The sequence below is a fragment of the Felis catus genome, chromosome B2, assembly GCF_018350175.1.
Source record: "Felis catus isolate Fca126 chromosome B2, F.catus_Fca126_mat1.0, whole genome shotgun sequence".
Taxonomy (NCBI): Eukaryota; Metazoa; Chordata; class Mammalia; order Carnivora; family Felidae; genus Felis; species Felis catus.
The window spans coordinates 3,053,048-3,066,833 of record NC_058372.1 but is presented as its reverse complement, the minus strand read 5'-3'; the positions used below and the strand labels follow the sequence as shown (position 1 = coordinate 3,066,833).

General features: G+C 50.6%; 1 protein-coding gene across 21 annotated transcripts; it reads left to right on the top strand.

The window, feature by feature from the left end:
* The first annotated feature begins 263 nt into the window (after positions 1–263).
* On the top strand, positions 264–11,112 carry ZNF391 (zinc finger protein 391). Of its 21 annotated transcripts, none has more exons than XM_045058451.1 (6): positions 264–491; positions 871–923; positions 5,196–5,769; positions 5,950–6,041; positions 6,616–6,706; positions 7,713–11,112. In XM_045058451.1, the coding sequence occupies exon 6, from the start codon at positions 7,790–7,792 to the stop codon at positions 8,864–8,866; it is 1,077 nt and encodes a 358-aa protein (XP_044914386.1). In that variant the 5' UTR covers positions 264–491; positions 871–923; positions 5,196–5,769; positions 5,950–6,041; positions 6,616–6,706; positions 7,713–7,789; the 3' UTR covers positions 8,867–11,112. The 21 variants fall into 21 exon arrangements, with proteins under 21 accessions (XP_044914386.1, XP_044914381.1, XP_023110454.2 ...); XM_045058446.1 differs by having other exon boundaries at positions 5,950–6,066; XM_023254686.2 differs by having other exon boundaries at positions 5,950–6,066; positions 6,613–6,706.
* Positions 11,113–13,786: the final 2,674 nt, after the last annotated feature.

Genomic DNA, 13,786 nt, shown 5'->3' with positions numbered 1-13,786 from the left:
CACCGGAAATGCCGCGTCCCGGCGCCCCTCCTCGGACCCAGGGGGACACCTTGGAGCGCGAAGCCTGGGGATCTGCGTCCTGCCCGGTGGTCCGGGTGCGCTGGGTAACACCGGGCACCCCTGGTCTGCGCTGCGCCGTGAGGAAGGCACAGAGGCGCTCAGAGCCCCCGACGCCTCCCTCAGCCTCGCGCCCGACGGGAGGGGCCGAGCGCTGGGGCGCAGGCGCAGAGCCGCACCCGCCCCCCGCGCGCCCCGCCCGCTCCGTCCGGCGGCGGCTCGTCAGCGCAGGGTGAGGCCGCGTCCGCGCAGCCGGGCTCCACCCGGAGCGCGAGCGCCGAGGCCCCGCTACCCCGCAAACCGGGAAGCGTGGGAGCCGACGCGAGGGCTCCCCGCTAACCCTTCCGGCTTCCTCGAGCGCCGCGCGCACTCCGGTTCCGTCACCGCGCGGGCCCGGCCCCGGGTGTGTCCCGGCGCGCGGCCGGAGGCGGCCGGTGAGTGCCGCGCGCGGGGCCCGGGGCCGGGCCTGGGCGGCTGGGCCTGGAGGCTCCGGGAAGCGGTGTCGCGGAGAGCACGGGTGGTGTGGCCGCGGGGGCGGGGACGCTGGCTGCGGGGGGCCGGGGTGGGGGTGGGGGGCAGGCTGGTCCTGGGGCTGCGCGGTCGCCGGGGGGTGGGTGGTCTCGGGGTGCGTCCCCGCCACCAGCTCATGACCCGAGTTGCGTTCCGCTCCCCTCTGGGCTCAGCCGGGCGACCGGGTTGTCCCCGGTGCTTGCCGTGTACCGGTCACTGGTCCAAGCGTTTTTCCACCTGGACCGACTCCTCTTATCCTCGCATTAACCCCGTGACATGCACTGTTCTTCCCCCATGTTGCAGATGAGGAAACTGAGGCACAGAGATGAAGCACCTTCCATGACGTTACAGATCTTGTGAGTAGTAGTCCCCATTTTGTGGTTCCGATGGTGACGGTGGGTACTTGAATATGGTAGTTTATTAATTGGTGGAGGTATTGACAAATTCTGTGCATCGAATCGTGTGATCTGCTATTATTTTGAGCCGGTTTCCCCGAACCCTGTTGCCTGAAGACCATCTTGCAGTCGGTCTCAGGACTTCGCCTCGTTCTAGGGTTGAACTGAGGCTGCCCAGGCCCTCCTGCCGATTCCTTTGCGCGCTGGCAAAGGCTCCAGCAAGCAGTCCAGCTGAAATACTACAAAACAGAGCACCTGGAGAAGAGCTGTTCCGGAACCTTCCCAACCTGCTTCCTTCCGAATGACATAAATTTTTAACACTGAAGGGAGCAGAGCTAAGCGAGCCTTCTTGCTGGATTCCAAGTTGATTCTAAGAAGAAGTGGCATGGGCAGAAGAATTTCGGATGGTTAGGGTAACAGGAGGTGGCCAGCGCTGGGAAGATTGGGGCGCTTGTGACTGCTCTGCTTGAGAAAAGGATTTGGAAGGAATGCAGGATCCAGAAAGCAGGGAGGTGATCCAGAAAAGGAGAGGATGAGGAAGGAAGGAGGAAAAGGGAAAATGGGAGGTGACTTCCCACACTATGGTCGAGAAATCCCTTGGAGGGAAATCTGGGTAAGGGCATGGCCCTAACCTTGGGGAGATCCAATGACCTGCCCTCTCTGAAATCTGGGGGTTCCTCCCTGAGACTTGCGTCACACAGCCCAGTCATGCCTTGGTGTGCATCCTCCAAAGCCGGGATCTGTCCAGGCTCTAGAGCAGCAGCCGCTGGAGGGGACCTCACCAGTTCTCTGAGAGCAACTTCCCTTTTTAATTTATTTTTTAATGTTTATTCATTTTGAAAGAGAGGGACAGAGCACAAGCAGAGGTGGGGTGGAGAAAGAGGGAGTCACAGAATCTGAAGCACGCTCCAGGCTCTGAGCTGTCAGCACAGAGCCCGACGTGGAGCTTGAACTCACGAACCGCGAGATCATGACCTGAGCCGAAGTTGGATGCTCAACCGACTGAGCCACCCAGGTGCCCCTGAGAGCAACTTTCCTTAAGTGTGCACCAGCACAATTTTAAAATTACTTCATTTGAGGTATGTCTCCTTATGTTGTGTCTGATATTCCTTATTATAAATGCTTTGCTACTTTTTAACTTGTAACATTAACAGAAGCTTTGTGAGAAAAGCAGGTAGTAGTTACACCGTTTTACAGTGTGGGACCAGATTTTCAGGAAGGCGAGTGACCCGCCCAGGGATGCACAGCCCTGTGATGGTGGAGCGGTGGCAGCTGCCTTCTGTATTGATCCCCAGGGGGAAGTAAGAGACTGCTGTCGCTCACACCCTCGTGTGAGGAAATTGACAGAGAGGCTGGATTATATGCCTCCATTCACCTAGAGAGTTTAGGAAGAGTTTAGGCTTGGCCCAGATCCACCTCCTTTACCTTTGGTCATTAAAGAATTAGGGACTTAAGGTCAGACATCCGTGTGTATTGTCCTGTTTCTGTCTCTGGGAGGAGGAAGGATTGCTTTTAGGCATTTGTTTTACCTCGTAACCCTTAAGGTTGCGTTCGGCTAGCCAGAGGTGGTCATTGCTAGACCAGTGGTTCTGGCTGCCCAGGAGAAGACCTCTGCCAGCTTTGCTTTTGGACAAACAGAAAGCCAGGAGGAAGTAGAAGAGGGAAAGGCAGCTGTCTGTCCTCCTAGAAGAGCTATAGCCCATGTAAGGGAAGGATTCTTTTCTGAACGTCTGTCATCTCACCAAGCAGGGGATACATTTATTTCTCTTTTCAAGAACTTCCTTCAGGTGACTCTGCCCGGATGGGACTTGCCATTGTTTGCCTGCCGACCGCCCTTAATGTCTCGCTCTCCACTCCTTTGCTCTGTTTCGTCATCAGGTGATTGAAGAACACAGCCTCTTGGCCTGTTTCTTGGATGGCTTCATCTGACACATGGACCTTAGGCTCTCACATTTCTCTGGTGCTTTGAAAAAGACAAGGTTCATTCTAGTCTCATCCCCTTAGTCTAGGCACACAGTGTCCCTTAGCGTTTGGGACCTAAAATTAAACTCCAGGAATTCGAGACCTTTGGACCAAAATCAAGTCTAACATCTTCATTTGACATATGGAGAGACATAAAACCAGATTGGTGGTTTTCCCCAGGTTTTTATATAGCTACCAACAGAGCTGTGACCAAATTCCAGATTACCTGGTGAATGCTTACACCACAGGGCTTCCATCTGGTATTTTGCCGATTCCTGCCAAGGATGCCACCTGCACTGTGGGCCGGCGGATTTGATCCTCAGGCTGCAGGGTTAGGGCTTGAGCGTGCTTGGGACTTACTGCAGCCTCTCAGGGTGATCACCTTTTAGAGGCAGGCACTCTCTAAACCTCCATGGTGCTCTGCGGTCAAGGTCATGCTGGTATCCCGGTATCTGTGGAGGTTAGTTTCTTGGCCTTTTAGGGGCCACAGGAGTAAAAAGTGCAACTGAGGCATTCCTCTTTAGTGAGTCTGAGTCTAGCATTTATCACTTGGCCTTGGGCCAATTACTTAACCTCTCTGTACCTCAAATTCTTCCTGTGTTGTATTGTGGGAATAATCATAGTATCCCTCTCACTGATGGGAGGCATAAATGAGTCAACATTCATAAAAATGCTTACAATAAGCAGACACAAAAGACCTCAAGAGCTTCCAAGTTAAGTTCCTTTTTTTAAAAAAAAATTTTAAAATGCCTTAGTTTTGAGAGAGAGAGCGCGTGCGCAAGTAGGGGGAGGTGCAGAGACAGAGGGAGACACAGAATCCAAAGCAGGCTCCAGACTCTGAGCTGTCAGCATAGAGCCCGACGCAGGGCTTGAACTCACAAGCCTCGAGATCGTGACCTGAGCCGAAGTCGGATGTTTAACCAACTGAGCCACCCAGGCGCTCCAAATTCCTTTTTTTAATGTTTATTTATTTTTGAGACAGGGAGAGACAGAGCATGAACGGGGGAGGGTCAGAGAGAGAGGGAGACACAGAATCTGACACAGGCTCCGAGCTCTGAGCTGTCCGCACAGAGCCCGACGCGGGGCTCGAACTCACGGACTGAGAGATCATGACCTGAGCCGAAGTCGGACGCTTAACTGACTAAGCCACGCAGGTGCCCCCGAATTCCTTTTTTTAATGTAGAAACGTTCCCCAGTGGGGTTTCTATGTATCGGTCACACATGCCACATATACAAACGTAAAATGCATGGTACAGTTACACATGTAGTGAGCTTATTTGAAATGGCAAAACAACTACGTCTGGCGACACTTGTACTACCGGAATAAATGAATTGATTTATAGATGCCCTGATATAACACTGGCTCCTTTTACCAATCGCCAAGGTATTAGTGAGTGTGAGGGAGACACTTGACCTCAAACTGGCCATCCCCTTTGAATTCTGTCCTAGTTCTCTCTCTGTTCAGGATATTCTGTTTACTTTAGATAGCCTATGTTTGCATGGTTCTAAGAAAATTTATAAAGATCTTCAAATTTCAGATCTTCCTGGTTGAGGGGAGAACCTTAAACAAATCCCCCCAAACCTAAACATTTTCTCAACAGTGTCTCTTCTCCAGGATGGACTATAATATGTAATAACGTGGTCACATTCCACTATGGACAGAAGTCCCATTTCCACATCACCTTCGTGGCCGTGCGGGTGCTCTCATATGTTCAAGGGCTTCTGCTGGGGACGAGGACTTGGCTTTAGAGGCTTTGTAATTTACCTGCTGTGACACGCACGTGCAACTGTTACCATTTTCGTTCCATTTCGCTAGAGAAGTATTTCTCCTCCTTTCAGACCTACCGTCCCCTTCATCATCCTGAAGTAACACTTACAAATAATAGTAATGACCTATAGATGTAACTTCCAAAATATCAACACATTACCTATGACATAAAGGAAAGTAACTTATTAGGATAGTACTATTGCAGCATTTAAAGGCTGGATGAAGTAGGTGGCAGCATCTATAGAATCACTGTGAAGACAACAGCTACAAATACAGCCCGGTAAACGAATGGCATATCTGTGAATTCAATACCGTGAGTGGTTTGAGTTTCCTGGAATGGTGAACACTTCCTAATATGCAAAGAAAAAGAAGTGTATTTCCTTAATTTTCCAATATATATCAAAGCTGTGCAAAACATTTTGTATCTGTATGTAAGGCAGCGTTAGGTAACTATTAACTTTTTTGAAAGTCTCACAGGATCGGGAACATTTTTTGTTTTGCAGGAATGCCCATTATCCCTGACCTGCACTAAATTCCAATAGCACTATCCAGTCAACGGGACAGTGAAAAAGAAAAAAACAAAAAACAAAAAACGCTCACCGATTCCCCAAACTTCCCCGAGGAGGATTACTGTAATAAGAGAGAGAAGTAGCAGTGAACCGCCAACAAAGTAATGCTAGAGTAGCTAATGGGTCTGGGCCGCAAGACTGCGGGCCAAGCGGCCCGCCAGCTGGGGGGCAAAGTCCGGTTAAGGGAGGAGGCATCAGGTGTGCAACTGGATTTGTGCCGCAAGGATCAAAAAGAGTTAGCCTCTTATTTAGCCTGGTGGTAGGGCTTCCGTGTTCCCTGTTTCCAGCTGAAAGGCAGGTTTTTGGCAAAGCTGGATACAGACGGCATCACCCTGGATACAGACAGCAACCCTCTTGGATACAGACGGCATCATCACACTGCCCTCGAGGCTCACCCTGCGTGACTTCTTGGTGGATGTCCTCCATTCACCCTCACATCTGGGAGGTTCCTGGTCTACGAGAAAGGAAATACCTGTGAAACCAGATCATCTCCTAACCCGGCAGATGTGTGAGCAGAAGCATTAGGGGGAACGTTACACAGTTTGCAGCCTGTTGTCAAGCACAGGGGCTCCAGATGAGTCCATGCGAGAATGGCTTAAAGAAGAAGCTTCAGTGGGGAAACTTGGGAGTCCAGAGATGGGGGAGAAGAAAAGGCGCAGATTCCCACATTCTCCCATTTTCCCAGCAGGAAGGTTGTGGCAGCTGGGGTGCTCCGCCGGTCACTCGGCACGGGTCAGCGTCCCGGGAGAGGGCCTTGCCGCTCTTCCCTTACGAGCCAGTGTAAGCACAGCCCTGTCGGTGGGGGGTAAGTAGACCGCTCGGTGCCAGGCAGTCTGTGGGGTGCCGGCTGTTTAACAGGGCGCGTCTGAGAAGCTAGCCGCCTAGTACCCGGGAGCCTTGAGATCCTTGGGAAGTGCCGGCCCTGCCGGCAGCAGGAAGTCTGTGGGAAGCCGAGCTTATGTTCTAGACCCTCCTACGTGAGGAATGTCGGGTGGGGGGGTGGCTGGTTTCAGCCAGCACATTTCTCAGGCCACTTAGAGTAGGTTTCTAAGGTTCTTTGGGGACGGTTCTACTTGTTAAGTTAGAAGAACTTACTAAATACAAATGTCTGGGCCCCATATCATACCTGCTAGGCCGGAGGCAAAGCCAAGATATCTCGAGCAACAAGCTCTAGAAGGGATTCTGACGCGGATGTGTATAACCTTTTGGAGCCCAGTTTTAGCTCCTGTCACACAGCCGTTTTCGCCAGCCCCTCCTGCCGCAGCCTCTGGAAGTTGGCAGTGTCTTTTCTGTACATCGAAGCATTAAGACCGAGCTCTGACTAGCCCTGTGTTACATCATTTCCCATCAGCAGGAATCCCAGCATGTGAACTGCTTTGGTCGTTCGGTCGGAGGGAGGACAGCGGTGGATGCTGGATCTTCAGTGACCGAAAATCCCTGTCTAGGTGAGTGATATCATTGAAAAGACCGCCAATGTGATACTTAGGAGACATCAGTTCCAGTCTAAGCTCTTGTAATTCGCCAGGTGACTGAAGCTACCCAGTCTGCTTTCTGTTTGTCAGACGTGAGCTGCCCTAGATGACCTCTGTGGAGATGAACTCGGATAGTCTCGGGTAGTAGACTTGCTCAGAACACCTAACCAGTTGGAGGGAGGGCTGGGGGACCCGTGGCGGTGGCAGTGCTGTAGTTACTTAAATCCTGTTGTCTCTCTTTTTTTTTTTTTTTTTTAAATTAATTTTTTTTTCAACGTTTATTTATTTTTGGGACAGAGAGAGACAGAGCATGAACGGGGGAGGGGCAGAGAGAGAGGGAGACACAGAATGGGAAACAGGCTCCAGGCTCTGAGCCATCAGCCCAGAGCCCGACGCGGGGCTCGAACGCACGGACCGCGAGATCGTGACCTGGCTGAAGTCGGACGCTTAACCGACTGCGCCACCCAGGCGCCCCTAAATCCTGTTGTCTCTCAGGGCCAAGAAAATGATTGCATTCACGCTTGATAGAGTCATCCTGCACTTTTTGCTTTTTCAGAGGGGGTCTCTTCTACACGGAGTCTGTTCTCACCCCTTCCGTTCTTCCCATTTACTACCACTCGTCGGCTACAGTAACTAACAGCTCATTTTCCTTTCGAGGCCCTGCTCTCCGCTCATCAGCTAGTCTACCTGCTCCTTTCCATTTTTTTGGCTCAGCATAGTACCCGCCTCCCTCCCCCTGTTTCTTGATGTCTCTGTGCTCACCATGCCTATTATAGGATCTCGGCCTGCTAGCTCTTCTGCCCCTGTGCACTTCCCTTCAACTGTCCCTTTTTATTTTCTCCCCACTGAAAGCTGACACTAGGTGTGAATTGCAAATTTGCTGTCTTTTTTTTTTTTTTCCCCTGATGGCTTCTTTCCCTTGGTCTCCACACTAGAGGCAGGTGAGGCAGGTGACGTTTGCACTTTAAATGTCTTTCAGATAGGGAGATTTGAACTGAGCCAAAGCATCAACACCAATCCGGCTATTGCCGAAGAATAGAGTTTTCAGGGTCAGCAATGGAAGGTCTCAGAGGGAAGACTGCCCAAGGTCGTACGAATGAAGAAGCCTGTAAAAGTGGGGGCCGGTTGTCAAGGCAGACAAAATGTCCCGTACGGAAGACATCTTCTTTTGGGAAAACAGCGATCAGGAAAGTGTCAGAGACCCTCAAGGAAATTTTCACGAGGGAGAGAGGTCCCGAATCTAGTGAATTCAGCCCGAGCTCAGAAGTTAATACCCAGCAGAAAACTCCAGAGGGAGCTAGATCCCCCATATCTAGGAAACACTTAGAAGACAATTCAGACTTAATTCAACACCAAAAACTCTTCCCACAGAAGAAACCCTGTAAATGCAACGAATGTGGCAAAGCCTTCAGTTACCAGTCAGACCTTATGGTCCACAGTAGAACTCATGGTGGAGAAAAGCCTTTTGAATGCCACGAGTGTGGGAAAACCTTCAGCCGAAGCACACACCTTCTCGAACATCAGAGAACTCACACTGGAGAGAAGCCGTATGAATGCGGTGAGTGTGGAAAGGCTTTCAGCCGGAGTACTCACCTTAGTCTACACCGGAGGATCCACACGGGAGAGAAACCGTATGAATGCGGTGCGTGCGGAAAAGCCTTTAGCCGAAGCACTAACCTCAGTCAGCATCGGCGAACTCACACCCAAGAAAGACCTTACAAATGTAACGAGTGCGGGAAAGCCTTCGGTGACCGGTCAACCGTAATTCAGCATCAGCGCATACACACGGGCGAGAACCCGTACGCGTGTCGCGAATGCGGGAGAGCTTTCAGCTGGATCTCCTCCCTCGTTGAGCACCAGAGGACGCACACCGGGGACAGCCCCTACGCGTGCAGCGGCTGCGGGAAGGTGTTCAGCAGAAGCTCGTCCCTTAGCGAACACCAGAGGATCCACACCGGAGAAAAGCCCCATGAGTGTGGAGAGTGCGGGAAGGGCTTCGGTCGGAGCTCCTCCCTCATCATTCACCAGAGAACTCACACGAGAGAGAAGCCGTACAAATGTAACGACTGTGGGAAAGCCTTCAGTCAGAGTTCAACTCTCATCAGACATCAGCAGCTTCACGCGAAAGGGTAACATCTGAGCTCTCGTTGATGGCAGCGTAAGAGCACACAGCGTGACTTCCTGTCGCTACACGTCTTGGAAGTCCCCCCTCTACTAGCTGGCCAGAAGCCAATTTCAAGTTAGCCTTCCTGCCTTCCTTCCTTGATGCTCAAAGGACTGATCAAGACAAGGGGATGACTTTCAGAAGCCAACACGTTCCATCCCCCACTATTCTGGAGGACTCCAGACTTCCAGTATAGACCTCCTACCTGACACCTTGTATTTGCTCACTTTATTTGTTCTGCAGGGCTTGGCTCCCTGAACGGTCAGTGAACCTTCTGTTTCCCGACCACATCAGCCCCTTTACTTAAGAGGAAATCCTGTGTGTGTGTGTGTGTGTGTGTGTGTGTGTGTGTGTGTGAGAGAGAGAGAGAGAGAGAGATGCTGGCTCTAGTCACAGAAGAGAAGGAGCTGGCTTCAGAACAGGACAAAACACTTCCCACTGGTTTGGTGATAATAGCGTTGAGGCAAATTCAGTCCCTCATCTTATAAGGACAGATTTTTCTCTTAAACCTTTTTTGCTGTAGCGTATTTTCCTCAAAGTATAAACCATGGTTCTACTAATGTGCTTAATTAATCCTAGTAGTATTTTAGCTCTTCCTTACCAAGAATGTCCTGACACTTAGCGTTTAATTTTTCCATTATTTAGAAAAAATGCTGCCCTAGTTTTTAAATTTTTCTTTTGTTTACAGACTTCATGAAGCTTCGGCCCTCTGGCCCTAATGCTCACTGATCCTGTAGAGCTGATCTCTCAAGGACAAATTCAGTGCCTATTTCTTAGTCTTTTTCCTACTTGACATTTGCAGAATTGGCACTTTTGGCCACTCTTAGGCCTTAACATTTGGGCTTCTGCTGGGATCCATGATTGTGTGCTGATCCACACTTTCCCTACCTCCCAACATTCTCTGGTTACACAGTGATGAGCTCTATAACTTTGGGCAAGAATTAGACCAGAATAGTCTCATTTTATCGGGCCATAATACTTGAGGTTATTCAATGAGGTTGTAAGCTTCTTGAAGACACAAACCTTTCTTTAGATCCCTTTAAAGCATCCAAAGTGCTGAGCAGTCCCTAAATGCCCTGTGATTATTGCCCGCCTTATCCCAGGTAATCAGTTGGCTAGGTTTTATCTGAAATGGCTTACGAGTTGATTTCTCTCTCTGTTCTTAACTGCTGCTGCCGGGGCCTCAGGAGTTTGGGCCCAGATTGTGAGAGTAAACACCATTGTCTCCCTGTCTCCAACTCGATGCCTGACTAAACAATCACCTTGTCTGAAGAGTCCACAGTTCTCATTGTCCCTGGGAAAAAGGTCAGACTGTAACTTCAAGGCCTTCCACAGTTAGGTCCATTTCCTTATTTTCCATTACTGCCCGGTATCCGTGGGCAGACCTGTCCTTTGTCTCTACCACACCCTCTGTTCACACTTGGCTTCTTTTCCAACTATTCTGTGGCACCCTTTTACACTTCCTGCTTTCTTCCTTGTGTCTCCGGAAATCCTATCCACACTCAAGTCTGCCCCCACTGACACTTCTAGTTCCCCACCTGAGAAGTCCTTTGCAGAAGGGGCACCTGGGTGGCTCAGTCGGTTGAGTGTCTGACTTCGGGTCAGGTCATGATCTCGTGGTTCGTGAGATTGAGACCCGTGTCCGGCTCTGTGCTGATGGCTCAGAGTCTGAAGTGTGCTTCAGATTCTGTGTGTCTCTCTCTCTGCCCCTCCCCCACTCACACTCTCTCTCAAAAACAAACATTAAAAAAGAAGTCCTTTGCAGTGATGGTTTGAGTGTATTTTCCTACATTACACACTTTCTTATTCTGTTCTCAGATCCTTTCAGGTGCTTTTTTTCCATAAGCTTTTGAAGTTAGAAATTGTCTTAAATCTCTTAGAAGCCCCATCTAACACATGGTACAATGCAGGTCTGCACTCTCGTTTTAATCTAAACCAGGAGGGTTTAATTTAATAGTGCAGTGTCTTTAGTCTTTTGACTGGTGAGATGACCTCATAAATATTTTGGTCCTTTTTGTCCTACTTTGAATTATGTAAATTCACTCTTGGGACTAAGTGTCCTTTAGAGCTCTGGGATGCTGGCGTCTTGGCTTTCCATCTCGTGGGACTGTTGTAAGGAACAAATGAAATGAGTTTATTCATGTAAAGTGATGAAAACAGTGGCTGACAAAGTAAGCGCTCAATAAATGCAAATTGTTATCATTCTACTGCTTCACATTGGCCTGTAGCCTTTCATTTCATCCCCTGCAGGGTCTGTAAGTCCATTACCAGAAATGGAAGCCTGGGATCACCATCCATTAGATTAGGAGACATTTCTTCTAACCTCAGTAATAGGCAAGAGCCGTCTATTATATTACAACTCTATTATGTATCAAAAAGGACTCAAGATACCTTACAACATATGATAAAATAGAAAAACAAACACACATACAAATCAGCATTAGGGAAAGGAGAAAGCCTGGAAGACCAAGATCAGGACAACTTTTGGCATGCTTGAGTCATCCAGATAGGGATACAAACTGAGCATTCTGGCAACTAACGTGAGTAAAGTGAATAGAGCATTTGCTTACTTAGTATTTGGAAAGAAAAAAAAAAAGTCCATTCTTCAAGGAAAACAAACCTTTCCTCATAGATTTAAGATGCATTTCTCCATTGGTCTGCATGTAATTATACATTTGATAACAAAAAAATGAAAACCAATATATTCTCCACAGCACCTAGCATGTAGTAGGTTCTCCAGTGAATAGTTCATAGTGGAGGCTCAGAAGAGTAGGGGTGGAGTGGGGTTAGAAGGAGCAAAGCACAGAATACTTGGATAATCACATAATAACTGGGTGCTAGAAGAAAAGATCTTTTCACACATTTGAGTCCTTTAATTGCTTACATAATGGGATGAAAAAAAATTGAAGTTTACAGATGTTACATAACTTACCAAGGACCAGGACTGGGCCCCTTAAGCTGGCCCCTGGCAAGGTCTGGAGAAAGAGCCGTAAGGAAAGGCATAGAGATGGGAAAGCCCTGTTTGTCCCAGTAGATGAACCGGACTGTGGCAGGAAGCTCAATGAAGTGCAAATGAGAAGGTTGACTTAGAACTGGGTACCTCGATGATGGCACCCTGGGGTCCTAGATCGTGTTTGGGTTTAATAAGGGAACTACAGGAGGTTGCTGATCGTATCGTGCTAATCAGGTGTGGTTTCAGGGGGAAGGACTAATTCTGGAGAGGAGACAGGATGGTCTGGAAATGAGAGAGAGGACAGTCAGAAACGAGGTGGGAGGCTGGACTGGAAGGGCAGTGGTTTTAGGACTCGGAGAGGGCCGGTTGTTGGAAGACACGGTGCCCAGATCCGGGCGACGAAGAAGAGCGGGAGAGAGGTTCCGTTCCTTAATTGCTCTTAATTTTCACGAAAGCTACCGGCACCTGCAGGGAGGGGTTCTCATCTGCCGTCCGCAGGTAGCCAATGAACAACACGTTAAATGCCGACCGTCTGACAGTGATTACTTTGCGTCTTTTCGAAGAAGTGAACGTGGAACCAGAAACGTCTGGGATGTCCCGTGGGGAGGTCAAGTCAGAAGGGAAGAGTGATCATTGGGAGGACCGGTGCTCACTGCGAGCGACTCGACTCACGGAAGCCCCGCCCCAGGAACGTGCGCCTCACGCGGCGCGCACGTGCCAGCGTGCAGCGCGGGCCCCTTGTTCCCACGCGTCCAGCGTTCCGACGCGCTGCGGCCCTTCCCGGCCTCCGTCGGCGGCGAGCCAGGCGCGCGGCGGTTCCCCGACGTGGGCGCGACGGCCGCTCCCGGAGCCTGCGGACGCGGCCGGGCCCAGGCTTCCGCGTCCCTGCGTCCTGCGGGCGCTCCCGGCGACGCGGAGCCCTACCCCCCAGCACCCCCCCCCCCCCGGCCTCCGCTTCCCCGCGTCCTGTGGGCGCTCCGGGCGACGTGGGCCCGGGGGCCGGGAGAGCGCGGCGTCCGGGTGGCCCAGGAGAGGCTGCCGCCGCGGCTGCTTGGGTTTCTTTTTTTTTTTTTTTTTTTTTTTTTCTTTTTCTTTTTAAACTAGCTTGCAGGCTTTTACTTTGAGACAGTTTAGAACTAGCAGTCACCACCTCGGTTCACCTGCTGAGAAGGACGTGAGCGCGGTTTACAGCGCGGACGCAAGCAGGGCCGGCGGTGCGGCGAGTGCCCGGCTCCCCGGGACCAGGCGGCGGCGAGACGGCAGGTGAGCGGCGCGGGTGCCTTTGTCGGCGCTCTGCTTCCCCTCGCGGACCTCGACCGTGACTTCCGTTGTCCTCCACGTCGTCTTCGTGCCTTTTGACAAGGGGTGTGGAGAGCCGACTCTAGATTCTGCTTTACTACGTTTTAATGAAGGAAGTGCATTGTTGGCTGTGTTCGCTGAATCAGTATACTTAGTTTTCAGTCCCGTGTCTATGCTAAGGTTTGTGTTGAAATTCTAGTGGTTTTCCGCCTTGCGTGATAGGAGTTAACCTATTCCTGCACACGGATCAGCGGGTGTTGCATCTTTTGTATTTTTTAGCCGTTGGGGGCTCCGGGGTGGCTCGGTGGGTTGAGCGGCCCACTCTGGTTCGGCTCAGGTCACGATCTCACGGTTGGACGGCCTGCGCTGTGGGCACAGAGCCTGCGTGGGATTCCCAGTCCCCCTCTCTCTGCCCCTTCCCTGCGCGCGCTCGCTCTCTTTCTCTCGCAAAAGAAATGAACTTAAAGACCTATTTTGTAGCAGTTGAAGATAGAAAAAGGAACATGGATGGGGCACCTGGGTGGCTCAGTCGGTCCGACTGTCTCTCCTTCTCAAAAATAAATGAGTGTTAAAAATCTTTTTTAAAAGAAAAAGGAACATGGACTTTGAAATTGCTGAGGAATAGCCTCTGCCTGAA

Excerpts from the sequence above, each read along its gene's own strand:
- ZNF391 (XM_045058453.1), top strand. The coding sequence starts at position 7,790 with ATGGAAGGTCTCAGAGGGAAGACTGCCCAAGGTCGTACGAATGAAGAA.